The 19,407-nt window shown below is 45.4% G+C and overlaps 1 protein-coding gene across 1 annotated transcript in view; it reads right to left on the minus strand.

Annotated features, from left to right (window-relative positions):
- The window catches only part of LOC149340707 (ATP-binding cassette sub-family G member 1-like), a 61,295-nt gene continuing 41,888 nt past the window's right edge, over window positions 1–19,407 (minus strand). Inside the window, exons 6-13 of the mRNA XM_089549536.1 lie at window positions 15,018–15,141; window positions 13,845–13,959; window positions 12,615–12,751; window positions 10,678–10,779; window positions 8,159–8,327; window positions 6,537–6,637; window positions 5,454–5,609; window positions 1–2,089 (exon numbers count right to left, since the gene is read on the minus strand). Coding sequence (XP_089405662.1) covers window positions 1,745–2,089; window positions 5,454–5,609; window positions 6,537–6,637; window positions 8,159–8,327; window positions 10,678–10,779; window positions 12,615–12,751; window positions 13,845–13,959; window positions 15,018–15,141 — 1,249 coding nt within the window. The 3' untranslated portion in view covers window positions 1–1,744. The remainder of the gene's footprint in view (window positions 2,090–5,453; window positions 5,610–6,536; window positions 6,638–8,158; window positions 8,328–10,677; window positions 10,780–12,614; window positions 12,752–13,844; window positions 13,960–15,017; window positions 15,142–19,407) is intronic.

The following is a 19,407-nucleotide window of genomic DNA, read 5'->3' on the forward strand; positions in this document are numbered from 1 at the left end:
TTAAACAACACACGTGACGTTTATTGCGAGTTAGTGCAAAAGGTAGGCAACCTGTTGGCCCTCCTTGAAAACAAGTGGATAGCACAAGTCACTGAGCGTGGAAGGCGGGTCGCAGAGTCTGTGCGCTAACGGCGAAGCGAAAACTCCGCCGTGTCGCAATGTTCGCCACACGAAGACTTGATGCGTCGTTTGGAAGGTCTCTCATGTGAAAAGCTGGTCGGTCGTGCGCAGCTGTAGTTCGCCGTGTGGCATGATTCGATCACTCTGTCATCTATGATTGGTCATAGTCATGGCACCATGTTTCGTAACACGTCTGCAGTTCTTTCCCCCAGCTCAGTCACGTATGGCCTGTCCACAACAAGGTATACGCCGTTGGTATCAAGAAACCAGGAAGCGTCTTTGGAAGTGAGTACCTTTCTAAGTGGTCATGCCTGACAGCTGGTTGCCTTTATGCGCTGCGTGTTCTGGCTTTTCGCCTTACCCGAAACATCTCGAAGTTTATCATTTTTCTATTATTTTCCTTTAGTTTTCAATTCTCCCAGAAGCCGGCGCCAAAAGTACAGGTCGCGTCAAAAGTTCCTATGCCACAGGGATTGCTTTTAAGCTGCATATTTGGCACTTAAGATGCCTACGAAGCTACCAAGGTTGTCAGTGGTGAGAACGATGCTTCTCTTTGAGGTTAGGGGGCGTATAATACCCCACTACCCAGGTAAAAAGCAGAGTATGTGCTCTGGGAACTTTTGACGTGCCTAGTACATTCTAGCATCTTAAACACGAACCAAAACGGTACGTCACCGAATAGACACGCCAGTACCATCTTCTGAAAGTTGACCTGGTGTGCTACCTAACCTCGTCGTCTAAGCATACAATGATTCCTTTTCAGTTACACGCTCTGCAGTGCCATCCATTGGTGAACATTGGTAAGCAACTATAGTGTAAAATTATCTGGTACCGAAGTGGAAGCCAGAAAAAGAAAACTCTACTATATTGTAACTACACTGTAACTGTCATATTTTTACATATTAAATGAACACAAAAAAAAAACAAGAACGCTTCTACGGACACGCCCAACCCTAAACGTTGCAAAAATGCGAATACTGCATGCTCTGAGAGCCGAAATGTGCTCTCATAGATACATTACTTCATCGGCTTATATTTTATTTACGATTTGCACTAGTATCTACCAGCAAGGACTAGTGGGCACCCTTCTGGAAGTAATGAACTGCCTATACCATTAGTCCAGAGTAATGACGATGCTAAAATTTTTAGCGGTGCTCGTTGGCGCACAAAGTGACGTCGTCCGCAAAACTAAGTAACAAAATCAAAGGACCAAACTTTAACTGCTAAACAATGGTTTTCAGAAGGCCGTTGTGCCACCATCGGAAGAAGTAGACCTTCACGTTCTTATATATGGTGTTGGGCTCAAACCCGCAAAGCAGTATACTTCACCATGGCCACGAGGAAATGCACCTGCCGTTGCTTGGTATATGCTTTTACCTTACCTTAAAACAAGGAAGAACATTAGTCCTAACTATCTCCTAACAACGGCCTGTTAAACAAATCGGATGGCCTGGCTTTTCTTTGGTGCTCCGCTACTCATCGGCATATGTTCAACTTTTCACACGCCGATTTCCAAGCTGGTCGAGCCGTAAAAAAGGAAGGAACAAAGCGAATGCCCAGATGTTCGCAACCAGCTGCGTGGACACAGATGCGCGCACAACGCAGACCACTGGTTCCAGCTTCTTCACTCTTTCCTGGCCAGCCGTATCCTGAGCAGGATGTAAGCGATCAGCCTGCATATGGCCTCGTAGGCGAGCAGGGCCAACACGAGCACGTGGAACTTCTTGTCCGAGGCACCGACGAACTCTAGGAACTGCGCGGGGTCCTCGTAGAGGCAGATGAACTGGTCGCACTCGAGGGGCTCGCGGCCGTAGCCGTAGACCGAGAGCAAGAATCCATTGTAGCCGTAGTAGATGTAGGAGATGTCTGTCAGCCAGCGCGCGTACTTGGTGAGCAGGTGAGCTGGCACGAAGAAACCGCAGAAGAAGAAGGCCGGTGACACAATCGGAAGGGCCAGGAATACTGCCGTCTGCGAGACAAGGACGCGAAAGAAATATCAGTTAACAGGAAAAGGTATGGGCTTGGAATGAACAGGTGTTTCGCGAATAGGCGAATACAGCGTGTTGAGACGGCAGAGCGAGTGCGAATGTCAATAAGCCAACCACAGTGCACGGCATGGCAAAGAGGTGGGTAGGCTTGGTTAGAAGAGCATGAGCATGGGAAAGCAGGAAAGATAACCAGGCTGAGGTCCGGTTTGCTACCCCGCATGTTGGAGAATAAAAGGAAAGAGAGGAATTTAGAAAGGATGAGAGTAAGGAAAGGATAAAGCGCATACAAAAAGACACATGCAAGACCAGGACACAAGATTATGAGTGGTCTCCCCCTCCCCACCCCCGCCTATCCCACTCCTAACAAATCCTCTGGAGGCGACTCCAGACCCGAACTCTTCCTACCCCTCAGCTTCTATCCCACTTCCGCCATGTTTCCCCCGAGTGCACTCTCTGCGGAGAACCGCACGCCACCCTAGACCACATCCTCTTCGGCTGCCCTGCCGATCCTCCCCCGCAGGGACAGCCCGCCATCGGTACATGGGAGGAATGGGAGGCCCTCCTTGCGTCGCAGGACCCGGACGCGCAACTTCGCTGTGTGAACCGGGGTGCCAGTGCCATGGCCCTACGTGGCCTGGACACATGCGCGTAATGTGAGGGGTGTGCGGTGGCCCTGAGACCTTGTACGGTCCAAACTCACTTGCTCAATAAAGTTTTCCATCCATCCATTGAAGATTATGGGACCTTGGCATCGTCAATCAATCATACAGACAGCTACGCGACATCCAGTCATTAAATTATACGACCGAAAATTTGAAGTTATGGGTTGCTCAACGCGCTCAGATTGAACAACAGTATTTTCGGAACACTGGCGGGGGCCTTTACCTTACGGTGGTCTCGACTCTGTTATTATGAGGATAATGACATTGCTTGAGAAAGCAAAAGGAAGATGTAGGAGCAAAAGCTCCGGCTTTATTGCGTGTCACTTTGCGGTCGGCAGTGTCATATGTGGATATCGAGCATTGTTAGATATACACCAGCAACGTTGGTACCGTGCCTTCATGAATGTATGCAGTGCGCCACAGCACGTAGCACTGTATATTGTCTCATGGTGGTGCCGCGTACAAAGAGTTGAGGCACAAAGTATTAAAAAGGCGGATGGTTTATAAGGCAAGATCGCGTGTACAAAATGCAAACGACAAGCCTTGGCGGTGATGTAGCTATGCACATTGTCAGTCATAATTTAAATGAAGAACAGGAAGTTGGGCGAATTAGTTGCAAGGGAGCATGGTTGCAACAGAAAAGCAAGAGGATATGACGCTGGTCTTTCATGACTGATTTCATGACTCTCGTACAGTCATTTATAATTAATACATTTTGTTTTATACTCAGCATTCCTGATGGCTGTTGCGATGCTTCGAGAAATGCCTCAAACACAGTGGTAGATGTACAGGTTCCTCCAATAATAAAGGGAACAACCAGTGTGCACAAGAAGACAAATTATTTGGTTCTTTCTTTATTAAAAAAATCTCTGCCTCTCCCGTAACTGAGAGTAGAGTAAGCATGAAATGTTTACGGCCATAACACGTTGGTTGTAGATGGTACTACACTGCTCGGCTTAAGCAGCTGTGACGGTGGCGGCATTTAAATGCAGGACGATGCAGAAGCGTAGGCGGACACGATGAGACGCAGGCCTGACGAATGTATATGCAGCGCGTTCGAAACTGCCTAACCCCACAACCGCACCAGACCAAAAGAAATTGGCAAGCGACGGCATGAAGACAATGGCACCAATCTGCTGACATAAAAGCGCCCCCATCCCTGTGAGAAAAAAAAAACAAAAAACGAAAATATCACTGTTGACGCACTCTCGGTTTCTTGTTCTAGAAAATAAATGCGTAGAGGCGAAAGGCTTTCCGCACCACTTTGCCCATGTGACACTGGTGACGTCCCCACCACTGGATTACGTCACACGTAATTGACGAAGTAATGACAAGTTACTAATTAGCGACTAATTAATGATTAATGACTAAATACTAATTAACTGCTTATTGATGACGCTTAAGCTTCGCCTTTAGGAGTAGAACGTGACAGCGTGTTGTAGCGCTGCCAAGCAGTCCACGGAACACCACCACCCGTTCGGCGTGATGCATTGCCCTTTGAAGGCGACGCATTTTGAGGAAAGTAATTTATTACGCAGTAATTCTCTGTCATCTCGGTGGACACCCGAACCGCACTGTACAGGAAGGGAGGAACGCCGCCTCCCGTTCAGCGCATGCCTTGCCCTTTGAACCCAAGGCTTTTTGAGGAAAGGAAATGGCGCAGTAATTCTCTGTCATCTCGGTGGACACCCGAACCGCACTGTAAAGGAAGGGAGGAACGCCACCACTCGTTCGGCGCGAAGCTACCGGCGCTTGTATGCCGGTCCTGTAGGAGGGCTTAGAGAGTCTCGTTAAATCTCGTACGGTGCCCGGATGTTCTCGTTTCAGTGCCCGGATGAGTAGAATTCAGTGCCCGGATGTTGGCTCTCGGTCTCGGCGTGACGTCACCCCACTGCCGACAACGGGAGCTAAAAGCATTTCATGCTTAATATGAAAATTAGTTTGGGATATTATATGCAAAGATGAAAACTAGTTAGAGATTAGGAAATACTGTGCTTGTTACACGTAATTGTGCATTGAATTGTAGTGTAACTCATGTCGAGAAAGGACACAGATAATTCACACACACACACAAGAAGAGGGCGGACAAAAGCTGGACACATATACTATTGGTATTAGAGTTGGAATAACTTGTTGCTGCTGAGAACTTCCTCCACGGCAGGAAGCATTCCTTTTTCCTTGGCTCTGGTGGTCGACGCTATTGCCACAAGTTGGCTTAGACTAGCCGCTGATCAACAGATTTCCATAGCTCAGAAATAAGAGAAAATATCGCAATGTGAACAAGATATAATTTATTTTCAAAGCATGCCTTCTTTTTCACTTCTATATCGTTAAAAAGGGCATTCGAAAAGAAATTGAAAGAAAGTTTTATAAATACCTTCTTTTTTTCTACTACTCTAAGCACCTAAGTACCTAAGCACGTGAATGTCTCCATGCTACAGTATTTGCATCGTTCCAGCTATCTCATTCCAAGGAGTGATGAAAACTTATTGCATTTCTTTTTGTTCTGCTTTGGAGAGTTGACGGGCGAGCAAACTGCGGCAGTTTGTAACACATATTTCTGCGCAGTACACGACGCAATTATTTCCGCTTTCTGCGGCCAAAATAAAGACGTTGACGCGTTAAACGACGTCTCCTTGAAATTTCACCGTTTCCACGACTAAGCAGCGGCTTGCGATCTCACCTGAAGCTTGGATACTGCCGAGACGATGAGCCCCATGGCCTGTGACACGGAGCAGATTTGTACGCAGAACAGCAGGAGGCCCGCTACCCGCCACAGCTCCATTGGCTGACCCGTTGGGTAATACACGATGGCGATGAGCAGGCCGTTTGGTATGACCTGCATGCAGAGATTGTCATGACACAACACCGTTTTAGTCATGAGGGCTGTTCACAGATTGTACCTATCATGCGAGCGAACACACTCTGCACACGGACATGCAGCTCGATGAACAACGTGTGTGGTGTCACGTCAAAGTCTCTACCCTTTTGACAATAGTCGCTGATACCGAAATCTAGTATGTCTTCGTAATTGATGGGCACGAATCACGGTGTAATTCGTGCGAACTCAAGAAAGAGCAGGATGGATTTTCAGAGCACACGTTAAGTTTAATCAGCTCTAAGCTGCCCGTTTGCGCAGTGCTAAGTAAACAATAATATTCCCTTTAAAATATCGTATTTTTAATCCAGCTGAACAGAACGCCTTTCCGTTATTCTCGCATCTTCTCGCAAGGTTAGTAGCGTGCTTCCTGATCAAACCAGCAGTATAACGCCACCGAGGCGAATGAAATAGAAGAAGCAGAATATGTACGCCTATGCACACAAAAAAATTCTCAAAATATGATGTTTTCCGTAACAGAAGGTTGTACGTTTCAGCTCTTTCATTACAACACGAAAGGTGCAAACGTACCTCTGATAAAAAGCAATACACTTATCTGCGTTGCATTCATTCGTAGTCGCAACCACAATGTTTAATAGCAAAGCATGAGCGAGGAGTAACGAGCTAAAGAAACAATATTCCGTGCTGTGCAAATGGCACGGCATCAGGGCTAGTGTCGGCGGCACACAATATGGCAATTTCTGTTTAATAATCATCCTGAATATCGGAGTCGGGCAGAAGTCACAGCAGCCTTGTAAGCAATTATTTAGGAAATTAAGTGAATTATAACTCCGTTTTGTTGTGTATCTGGCGAGAACATATCACGGTGGAGTGCGCTGGTAATCACATTTCACACACTCTAAGCGAGTCCGAAAGGAAATAACTCACCAGAAAGGGGATCTCCGTGACGTAGTTCGCCAGGTAGTAAACTTTCAAGCTGTACCAGCAATTTCTTTGTTCTCTCATTAGAACTGAGATGTTTACGGGGACTGCGTCGATGAGAAAAACGAAGAAAGACGAGACACAGTCAAAAGGAATTGTTTAATGTTTAATTTTTATCTTTCCCAGAAACATGAAATTTCAAAAACGACTTCCATTACTTTCGCAACGAAAGCTACCAATGGGTGCCTTGTGTAGCTATCGCGTCACAATCTGGCATCGGTAGCGTTTGGGTGTGAAATAAATGTGACATACCAGGCACTAAGAACACAACCAAATACCCCTTTAGGAGAGAGAGCCTTGAAATGTTCGAACATTGACACCTCTCGGAGCTGATATTAAATGACGAGGCAAGGCCCAGATATAGTTTTAAAAATGTCCGGGAATCCTCAGTGGCATTCTAACACCATCCAAAGAAATTTGAATTTGGGTACCAAGTATTAGCTGCAGCATTGGCCATGGGATATCATCTTTGCATGTTTCCTTACTTTGTATTGACAACTGCAGGCTGAAGAGCCTATCTACTCGCAAGTAAAGCCGGCGTCAGTAGAATGTTCGTAGCTGACCTCTTATGTAAGAGATAAATTAAATATAACACAGCTTATCAGTTACGGAATTTCTAACACCCATTGCTGCAGGAACTTGGACCACTCACTCTAACTGAAACAGGAGGTAGAGGTCTGAGTTTCTACTGCTATCGAGTTTCAACCACAACAGAAGAATAATTTTCCACTTGCAATAGCAACGGTTTCATAGCAGTAACATGCGTCTTTTAGTATTCGTGCGCCTAAGGATGCCCTGGACTGCCTTTTTGTCAATCACCAGCAAGCCTTCGGATTCGGCATTGGCCGCATTACTTGTGATACCGCTTCGAAAGATTTCTTCATAAGTCGGAGTAAAAGCGTAGAAATTGTGTAGGCGCGAAAATTAATTGCTTTTTAATGAAACAAATCCAGAGAATTGCTACTTCTTATTTCAACAAACTTGGCCTCAAAAGGGTGGAAATTTGGGCTGCTTGGTGCATGATCTGAGGCTAAAGAACAGCGCAAACGGGGACGACAGCGTCATGTCCCTCTCTCTGCTTCGTCCCCGTTTGCGCTGTTCTTTAGCCTCAAACTTGGCCTTGTAAACTGAACGCTATGATCAATTATTTTCTAATTAGGCGTCTTTTTCTGGACTTCGCATCCACAGCTGCGACATTGTTGTGTTCAAGGCAATCAGACAATCGACCAATGGCAGTCGCTTACAGGCACCCGTTCAGTGACGTCACCTTCTAGGTGCCCGCACATGCCCGTGACTGTGATATTGCCGTACTTTGCGGATCATGAAGCACCAGAGAACCTACTGTTGCAAACAAAAGAGTAATCCACACTGCGCTTCAATCCTGGCAGTTAAGGACAGTATAAATTACCCGGGGCGTTAAAGACGCCGTAACGCATCTGTTTATTGTGCTTACAAGATGCTCAAACAAGCGTACAGGGTTCATTTAGGCGCGTCAAGAAGATTAATAGTATGCTAAAGCGCTCAAGAACAAGCGGTATCTCATGACTCGTAGTCATGTCATGACTCACAGACAATGACGGCGGGTAGGATCGTCTGGAAGACGCAGATGCAGCACATGGAAAAGAACATGGTGGCGTTGTTCATCACTGTGCTCGCCTTGTTGCCGATGTCGTAATACAGTATCACCAACATCAGAGCGAAGCCCACGTATGCCACGATACGGAGAGGCGTGGCCACCTGCAACCATTGCAAAGCCAGGAAGAATCCGTGCATGACGCACAACATATCTCTCTAAACAACATATTTGCATATTGCAACATATTTACATTGTAGTTGTAAGCTACTTGTGAGTGTGAGTGCTTTTTCATTTCTTTAATAGACGCTCCTCGACTTCGTGCAACCGTATAGCGCAAAAACGGGGTCGTCCATACAAATATAATGGTCAAAACGGTGTTCTCTTTCGACGCAATTATACCACGTAGCGTTGGCTTCTAAAACAAATATCGCGCGTTCCTGCAGCCAGGCCCAACAGCATCCCCGTTGCAAAACAAATTCCATCCGCCTCCCTCCCTCTCCTCTCTCTCTTATATATATATATATATATATATATATATATATATATATATATATATATATATATTGCATCTACAGCAAATAATAGCCGCTGTAATGAAACAAGTTGCCTGCGGCGTAAACACATGTCGGAAAAGATAATTACGCCCCTGCTGGAACGGGTCGCCGGCAAAAACACTTCTGTCACGAAAAATGCCGCCATAGCATTTACGCTCGGCTTAATCACCCTTGTTTACTGCACATAAGCTCCTCCAACACCTTCTGCAGTTTCGTGGTATGCGAACGCTTGCCAGAATAGCCTATTTCGCTTAGTGCACATGACGCATTTAAGCAAGTGTCGTTTTCTCCACGAGCAATATGTCGACTGAAGATGGGAGGGCCGAAGGAGGTGCCTATTAGTGCTGCACGTGTTTGTACATTAAAATAGTTCACTTATATATCCACAATTCAAAGTTCAGTCGCTATGTTAACCTTCAATGCTCCCAACTAGTAGCCTGACCTTGTAAAGTTTCCGCAGCGACCAGCCGCAGTTAGTGAAAGAATGAGAAAGCTACTCTCCTGACTCACGCAGCTCGGATCCATCGTCCATCTTTTATTGCACGTAATGATGCGTGGTTTCAGTAATTATCCTTCAAGAACCTTCGCGAACGAGTGGCCCCTGACCGGTGCCTTGTTGGCAGCATGCACTGGGTTAACTCCCTCCGTTCTATTGCCTATAACGTGGCATTTGTAACTCTCGCAATACAGACAGCACATCTCGTAGAAAAAAAAAATGGCTTGTGGTTTAGCATAGCTAAGCAAGAAATACTGTGCGAAAACACATTTTTTGTTTACAGGTGGACGCCTCCACCACGTGCCTGAAGGTGCGATTGAGGCGTCCACTGACCCAGGGTGCAAGTTAAGCACGTCTTGAACTTTCTCGTCCTCGCTGCCAATTTACCCAATGTGCGCCGGCGGCTATGCTTCAGTGCCACGTTTCTGCAGCAGTGCTGTCAACGCCAACGCATATTAGTTCCCTGTTTCTGCCACAACGTTGTCTGCGCCAACGCATGCAGCGCACATCTCTCTGTCGCTATCGCCGCATAGCTCAAAGAACGAATATTAGTTTGATAGTAGTATTAGTGGATGAAGAAGACGATATTCAATGCACAGCGCAAGAGTGTGCTGCAGTTTAACCCGAGACGTGTTCGGCTGCGGCAATAGTCTATTAGGCTCTCGCGCAGTTGAGAGCGAAGCGATCTGTTCGCGCCACCGCGGGTTCGAATCCCAGTTGTGGATATTTATTTGATTTACGTTTATTCATTTATTTCACTCGGCACAAACCCACAAACATCGCAAGATCTTGCTCGAAATTCGCCCATCTGAATAGTGATTTCGCACTAATAATGAGGTGCTGAAGAACAACTCTGCACGCGGCTTGTACGCACTTGCTTGTGCAATGTAACGGACCACTACAATTAAATAATCACGAGAACAGGAAAAATAAACACTCTCCACTGAATCGCGTTAATGCGCACACATGAAAACCTTCCCTTAACGTCCCTAAATTTGTGTCAAGCGGGGAGGAAGCTCACCATGCACGGAATGAAGCCTCTGCGTTTTCGCACTCGACTAATTGCCAACAACATGATAACGGCTAATACCACTGTAATTGAATTGAACTTGCAATAATCTGTCATTCTTTACAGACTAGGCGCACTGTGCTCTGCTTAACATTAAGCGAATAATGCTTCGTACACAAGACACACGAGGACGAAAGTGATGCTGTAGTATAAGCCTCGTGCTCATGCTTTAGTGAGTGTTCTTTGATCCTTCATCACGTGAACTATCCATGACCTTGTGCATTAACTGCATGAGGGGTGAGCGGATTGAATCAAGCAGTTCCGTAGAGCAAGCCGTGTGAATGGCTATAACAAACTTTATTGTACCGCCACAGAAAAAAAAAACAGAAAGTTGTAACGAGCATAAACAAAGAAAGAAAGATTAATAAAATGGCTAATAAAAAAGACTTTACCTTGTTACGAAAGACGGATAGCCAGCACCTTTTGAGGAGGATTTGGAACTGATGGAACTGGTTGACTTTGAAGGAGTATCTCTTGTTCGCTTCTGCTTTTTGCTGGAGGATGAACAAGGAAACACAACCATCGTTTTAATTTCTGACCTTTAAAAGCAGTCGCACATACTCTAAAGCAAGCACTATTGCGAGGTAACAACGACAACTACGCAAAGTGGAACGTAATGATGTCATGCAAGAGAGAACTTCGGAGACCGAGGCCCCAACCCCTCTCAAGCTCGGCAAAACCACGGAAGTGTTTTGAACGAGGGTCGGGCTAGAAAAGCTCTCATCGATAATGTAACTTTGATGGGAATCGTAAAACAATGTCCGCAAGAAGAGCTCCCAAAAGATCAACAAATACCGGATCCGCCAACCACAAGCAGCTCCGAGCCTCGTGCATCCCGTGTGGCATTGTTCATGCTTAGCCCAGAGAGAAATTAACACAAACACGCAACATGTACACTCGAACTCTAGTACTAGGACTGGGTGCTTCCCCAGAAGGACCTGTTCGAAACACTCACGAACCACGCTAGCTTCGCCTTGCAGTGCAAGTTCCATTTGTCAGCGTGAGATAATCAATGCGTGGATCTCGAAAGATGCTCAATAACGAAATCGCACCAAATCCCGGCTTCATTCACCCTTCCCCATGCAGTGGCCTTAGGTCATCCTCTTATTTATAAACTTACTCATTAACATCAAAGTAAAGAATCTAACAGGGTGGTCAATCTTTAAACACCTTTTTTTTGGGGGGGAGGGGGGGGGGGGGGGTGTCTTCGTGGAGAGCAATCAATTAACAAATGCAAATTATTTGTGATTGTGCCCATCGCTCACAGTGCGGCATTTCCTGCAGCTATCGAAAACGCTTCAGTGCAATCTCTCACACTTATAAAACATGTGCCTTTCTCGGGAAAGCGTGTTCCTAGTTCTTCCTGCCCAAGTAAATAATTAATTCGCAAATACAAATAACGTAGTAGACATAGTTTCGATATAAAAACCGTTAAATCTGGCGTAGATTTCACAAAAATAGCTACATTTAGAGTCCGCGTGAGCGCAGTCGACGGCTACAAAGCCAAACATTAAGCTCACTTCAGTAGAAACTGACAGCAAATTCGTCCTTGTCCGGGACTCATTTCTGGGAGTAGCGCCGAGGCAGGGCAGTCAGTCAGGCGACGGAACTAACGAGAAAGGCCAGTAGACGACTGCCTGATTTTTTAAATTCTTCCCTTTGTTACAAACTATTTAAGTGGTCAGGTGTATTTATAGGGATACCGAACATTTTGAACTTATATTTTTAAGACTGGAAATGTAAAGCAGCACAACGTAATACAGTTCATAGAATCTAGATTATGCCGTTACAACGTAGTTAGGACAGGTCAATACCGATTCTTCCGTTTCAATATATTTAAATTCATAATTCATGTGAGGCAAGGCTCTTAGATCTGACGGGACGAGAAACTTTTGGCTTGTGAGTTCTAACGCCCCGTAGGGACCCATGGGCTATGATGGGCGCCGTAGTGGAACGCTCCGAATTAATTCAGACCCCTCGGTGTTGTATAATGTGCGCTGATATCGCACAGCACACGGGCGTTTTTACATTTCGTCTCCATGAAGATACAGTCGCCGCGTCAGGTTCGATCTCCCGACCTTGGGATCAGCAGCCGGAATCCAAACCTACTGATCCACTGGAGCGAGTCACAATAAGCTTTTCGACTGCAATTACGCTATTCTGTCATATGCATTTCTTCGCCAGTTTATGTCAAAGTACACAAGATGAGGCGGTGATCTCAAACAGCACCGTTATCCCTGCCTATAAAATGACTGGTCCAGACGGTGCACAGCGTGATTCCCCTTATTTTTCAAAGTCTGAGAAGGCGATCAGAGACTGTGCAACGCACCTCGCTTGACATGATCATACCGCCATATTTTGTCCGTGTCCCTTTTTCGGCAACGGTGCCGTCTGGAGGAGGCAGCTCGAACTCCCGACTCAACAAGTTGCAGTAGTCGCCGTAGTCGCCTGATGCCACCTCAGAAACTGCAACGAAAACGAAACAAACCTAACTCAAGGGTAGCACACAGGTGCCAGAGAGTGCAACGACAAAGCAGTTCTTGGCTTCTCTGAAAACTTTTCTTGTCCCGTTACATGTTACATATCCGGTTTCGCAAGTGTAAATTTTTAGACTCTATTATAGGCAGCGCGCTCCGAGCTGTTCTGCGTCACATGGTGGACCTTGCGTTCCAGCTGTGAGTGTTTTGCCCCTATCAGGATGAAAAGAAGTGAAAGCGAAAAGAGATAAATGCTGCAGCAGCCCCCAAAAGGGTTGAAATGCGGGCCAGTTGGTACATTGTAAACTGAGAAAAAACCAGTCACACAAGACGACGGACAAGAAGAGAGTACACACCACAACGACTGGCCGCCCCCAAGCACTGCCCGGAAGCTCTTGCGGCCGCTGGAAAACTGTGTGCTGTGTGAAACGTCCCAATGCGACTCAGGCACTGAGGGACGCCGTAGTGGAGAGCTCCTGATAGTTACAACCACCTAGGGTTCTTTAACGTGCACTGACATCGCAGTATAGGAGTCTCTAGCATTTCGCATCCGTCGAAATGCGACCGCCGCGGCAGGGATCGAATCCGCGTCTTTCGGGCCAGCAGCTGAACACCACAACCACTGAGCAACTGCGATGGCTTCTATTTTGGTTTACGTCTGCCTTCTAGCATCGAACATTCATTGCATGCCAGCCTATTTTAACGTGCCCGAATTATTTGGAGGTTACTTCCACGTTTTCAATGAAAGCAGCCTTCGCTGAAGTACGGTTACTTCACATAAAGTTGAATGGGTTTGAGGGTTTTTGACCAAGCGCTATTCAGTAGTAAAGCTTCGTTTGGTCCCTCTATCAGGCCGCAAAACCACCAGTTAGTTGAAGTTTGTTTCGCAGCTCAGCTGGCGCATTCCTGCCGGCGAAAGTGTAGCTGCGCGCAGAGTCCGGCACATTCGCTTTTAAAGCATGTGGAGTTATCTTGGAAGGACACTCTTCTCCCTTCAGTTCAAACGCGAACGAAACTCGCCACAGTGAGTCAGTATTTCGATGAACACTCTCGATAATTTTTCGTTTGCTTCTGTAACTCACTGTAATCAGCGGGGTTGTGGAATTGCGGGCATTGCAGGCCGTGTCTCGTGAGGAAGCCCAAAAGGTCGTCCACCGGACCATTATAGATGCAACGGCCGCTGGAGACCATGTACAGCTGCACAGAACAGGGCGAAATGATTCAATAAACGACAAAATTTTTTCAGGGCTTGCCCAACGTAAATCCGCTTCTGCCTCGAGAATAAACGCGACCATTCTGACAAAATAGGCGCTACCATTGACAACATCAAAAACTCGACTGAGTAGTTGATTTTCCCTCTGTTTGAATTCAATCCTTTCAGCATGCTAGTGCAAGCAAGTGCATAATGTCCCTCTAATCGAAGCACCAGCAAGCTGTATGCGGGGCCAGGAGAGAATTCGTATACAGAATCAGCGTTGGTCTGGTCTATATGTGTTCTGTTTTGTCATATGTGTTATTCTAAAGCGCTATGCGTTATGAATCCAAATGATAATTTGAAGAAGTGCGTTTGTGTGGAAATTGGGGGGGGGGGGGGGGCATAGTAGCTCAAGCCCTTTGAGTTGTTAAAACACTTTGCAAAGTTGACGTGGAAAACTACAGACAATGTGTAAACTTCACAGATTGCGATTGGCCTTTTGTATACTTGCTATAAATTGAGGCTGCTGTACAATTATTTACACATTATTATAACATGCATATGCAGAAACATGGCAAATTATTAAATTTAGGTCACAATGTTCACAGAAAGTATGGTGTGGTGTTTCATTGCTTTAAGCTGGTTTTAGCTCGCTGAACAAACGGCATGGCTTTAAACCGAAAAACAAATTAAATAAAACGAAGGTCCACTTGCTTCTCTTAATTTACTCTAGAATTTTGTTACCTCGTGTTTGTCTCTGATCTACTTCAGATTTGTTTTGGATGATTCAGGTTAACCAGTTAACTGCGAAAAAAAAACACGAGGTCACTGAGAGCACTTTTATTTAATAGAATCCGTTCGTTTTATTGCTACATGTAGCATTTGACAAGGATATGCCAGGAGATATGCTGACGCTTGCCCCGGTGATGAAATTCGTTGCATGTTAGCTGGCGTTGTAGTAAAAAATGAAAATCCTTGGAATTTAATTGAAATTGTTAGAAATATTGCGTCTTGCAAATAGTTACGAAAATTCCGCTCAAGGCAGCCATGTCCATCTAACCATGTCAAAGTAGGAGAATATCTTTGCGCTGGGCGCGTGTATGGAGCAGATGACCGTGTGTCCATTGGAGGCCATCCGCTTCAGGATCTGCACGCACATCAGGCTTGACACGTTGTCCAGGCCACTGCATAAGCAAAGTTGTCATGTTACTATGGGTAAAAAACGTAATTAACCAGCGTAAACACGGTGTAACTTGTGTGCTTACACCGGTTAAGGAGCCCTAGAGCCCGATAACTTGATTCGCCTAAAACAATGCCGCAGTTTCAGTCTGTTCATTTGTCTTCGGTTCTCTATAGAGCTGAGTGCTAATGTATACTTATGATCGAAACGGGCGGATGGAATACAAATGGGTAGGTATGTCCAGAACATTACACCGAAAAAGATGTAAACCACGAAATGCACTGAAAACACAAGAAGCGTTGTTCAAACACCACTATTGATTACCAATCGATCGCTAGGCAAAGTTCAGGACAATTCAAGGAATTCGAGCCTCTGAATGACATTTCACCCAGCCCGCTAGATTGAAGTATTACTGTCACTTTTGGCAGTGCACAGGGATATTCCAGAGTATGCTAGGGCATGCCCCAGTAGCGGGACTATCTGCACGTGTGCGTGTGAAGCACACAACATTTTTAAAAAAGAGCCGCCTTGGTGGCTCAGTAGTTATCGCGCTCGGCTGCTGACCTGAAAGACGTAGGTTAGATCCCGGCCGAGACGGTGGAATTTCGATGGTTTCAGATTTTTTTTGGCCGGGATTCCACCAGAACCGAGGGGTTCTGCGAAAGCTCGCCTGGAACGTCTGGTTCACAAACATGTGGGCATTCCATGTTTGAAACGCAATCACCTAGAACGTACCCGCTCTGTATCATTAAGCCCCTCCGCTGAGTCACGTACAAAATGGCCCTCGTAATACCGGACTCTGTTTCATTCAATTAGGACACACGATTGCCGCCGCGGTGGCTCAGTGGCTATGGTGCTCGGCTGCTGGCCCAAAAGATGCGGGTTCGATCCCGGCCGCGGCGGCTAGAATTTCTTTGGAGGAGAAATTCTAGAGGCCCGTGTGCTGTGCGATGTCAGTGCACGTTAAAGAACCCCAGGTGGTCGAAATTTCCGGAGCCCTTCACTACGGCGTCCCTCATAGCCTGAGTCGCTTTGGGACGTTAAACCCCCATCAAAAAAATTTAAATCATGCACTTCGCATAAATGGCAGATAACCTACCGTGCCTCTTTTGTTCTCAAAAAGAAACACAAATTTATAAAGGTTGCATTTTAGATGGTGGCGCCGCTAACGGACATCTCACACAAATATGGATCGCAAAATACTCAATGGATCGCAAAATACTTACAGCTCTTCACTGAAAATTTCCTTATATTTCTTTCAATTTATTCGATTAAACTTTTAATGATCCTGTTCCATGAGGTGTAATTAAAAGATTACTGAAACATCATCACTGCTCTCTGAACTAATGCAAGTGCTAGACCGACCCATGTAATGCACACCCACAAAAATAACCACAAATCGAGCTATGCTGACCCAACATTGCGGGACGCATTTATGCTATGTGCCCTCCCTTCCCTAGTCTGTTTCAAATTCTCGACCTGGATTCTGCTTCTATGACGTCATCTCCACATCAGTCACGTGAGGTCGCGCTGAGGCCAGCTATTAGCCCGATTCTATGATCGTCACGAACTACAAGTACCAACGTAACCCGGATGACACAGAAAGTAGGTCGAGCAAACGCATGTGAGTCGCACGCCTCAGAAGGCAGTAACCGGCTTACGCGCGCAGGCAAACAAAAAAAAAAGCATTAAACGCAGTCCCTGGACAGAGCATCGCGAGAATCTCGCCGTGCTGGCGCATGCACGTCGCTTCCAGCGATAAAAGGCTTAGGAGAGGAAGGAGAAAGTTCCAGAAATGCCAAGTGGCCATTTTGAATCGTTGAAGACTGCCGATACGATACTACTACTCTGAAATTTCCAGTGTAGGCGACTGCATAAGTGGCGTCCATTCATTTGAATACAAGGTGTTTGACGCCCACCTTTAGAATGCCGCTGTTCACTTCACTCTACCAGCCCCCGTACATTTCGACAATACAATGATGTTGACTTGCAGCGCTACAACCTGTGCTTGTTACACATCAGGTAACCATTCTCCCTCATACAGATCACAAACGACAGACCGTTTAACACTAAACGACCGTACTTTCCTTGGGCTTAGTATTGCTAAATATTTACTTTTCTGGCTGACTCAAGGAAGCATTATCTTCCTACTAACTTTTTTTTTAATATTTGTTATAAAGTTTACATAGCGCAAGACCCCTATTCTTCCCACTGTATCATTCTGCTGTATCTATTCCTTGTAATATCAGTGCTTATATCATTCGAACAGGGGAATCGACTGCATCAGTAATGATAAATATCTTCATGGGAGTCTTCACATTTCAGTGAATGCTTGACTGCTAAACTATCTCGACAGCGAAACTCCAGCTTGTTCTTTAAACAGCGCATCACAGATCTTACAGTAGCGACGACAAAGCTACGCAATTTATATTTTATACAATGGAACAACTGTACAATGTACAGTTGAACAATGGCAACTTCACCCGCCGTCACGGAAGGATAGCTGCGGCGACATTATTTGCCATCGAACGTGCATGCGCTAATGAAGCAGCACGTGATTTATTAGCACCAAGGGGAGAATTAATTAGCTTTATTGTAAACACACCTCCACTGCGTCATAGACTGGCGTGCACAAAGGCCCCGAGAAACGGGTGCTGATGGGTGCTGAAAACTTACTTTAAATTATATCGGACTCACTATTAGGACATGCCTAGTTTTATCGAGGAGGAAGTAATCCCGACAATTTAGTTTTCCTCTCCTATACTGATCTAACCTCACTTAAGTTAATTATCACATATCTACATATTCTAAGTGCTCGTGAGAGAGTCAGGCACGATGCCAAGTCGCCTCTACCTTACACACGTGAAGGCGGATAAAGATAGAAAAACGAAGCAGGAAAGAATTAAAAGGAAAAAAAACAAGCAAATCTTGTCTATATGCAGCAAAAAAAAATGATGAGGAAATCCCACAGCGCATCTACCTATATCGGCGGCCACTCGAGTCTGCAGCTTTCAGTAGTCGAACAGTTCGCGCAGGCCTTGCATGCGCGACTTTCCATTTTTCGCTGTCAAGTTTGCAGCCTTCTGCTTCCTTGTCATGTGTTCCCGATCTGCCTCAGCCTCAGGTGTTTAGTTTGTTAGTTACTTAGTTAGTTAGTTGGTTAGTTCATTATTTAGGTAGCTCGTCAGTCAGTCATTCAGTTTGTTCATTTGTTTCTTTGCATTGTATTTGTTGTTTACCTGTCTGATTGATTGATTGATTGATTGATTGATTGATTGATTGATTGATTGATTGATTGATTGATTGATTGATTGATTGATTGATTGATTGATTTACCGATTGGTTGATTGATTGATTGATTGATTGATTGATTGATTGATTGATTGATTGATTGATTGATTGATTGATTGATTGATTGATTGATTGATTGATTGATTGATTGATTGATTGATTGATTGATTGATTGATTGATTGATTGATTGATTGATTTTTTCTCGTCCCATGTGGGAACAATATCGATATGTGTAGCAATACGGCAGGAATAAAAAAGCATTTTTAAAATAAAGTTCGTGCTTTGAAAATCATAAAAGGTATCGCGATTTTGCTTTGAATCAATCGTGATAGTATTGAAGGAACGTTTTAGTCATTGACGAATCAGACTCCTGGCTGCAGCCTTTGTACAATGTCTCGCAGTGAAATTTGAATCCATGTCCAACATTCATGGACAGAAATTTTCAATGGAGGAAATTTTTCTTTTAAAACGTTTCCACCACTCACATCGAGCAGTTCAGACGGCCGTAGAAAACCAATGGGTGACACTTTAGACGACAGCAAAAACGTTAACAGGAAAAAAATGCAAGCCTGCCGACGAGAGATCTGCGGATATATTGATTGTTGCAGTGAAATTAACAATATATAAAAAAAATTCCGTTCGCAAGCTGGCTTCCGTTCAAAAATGTTTTTGAACCGAATTGCTGGGTATGACAGAGCTTTTTCTCTAGTTTCTTTTCTTTGCATTTTCCTTTTGTTTCTTCCTCTTAAACTGCATCTGCTTCCGCCTCCCGGGCTTAAACACTCCAGCCTCGCGGCTGAAACAGTGAAATCGTGTTACGTAACTCTGCACGCCTTCGCGTGCTCCGTGGCAGAGAACACCGGCCTGATCACCCTTTCCTCCTAGCCTTGTTTTGCCCCAGACAACTTTCTCGCGGTTGTTTGCACGGGTCTGCCAACAAGCAGGAAACGCCGTGAGCCAAGCGTCCTGGTGCAAACG

This window comes from Amblyomma mixtum, chromosome 6, assembly GCF_055824585.1.
Source record: "Amblyomma mixtum isolate Tamu chromosome 6, ASM5582458v1, whole genome shotgun sequence".
NCBI lineage: Eukaryota > Metazoa > Arthropoda > Arachnida > Ixodida > Ixodidae > Amblyomma > Amblyomma mixtum.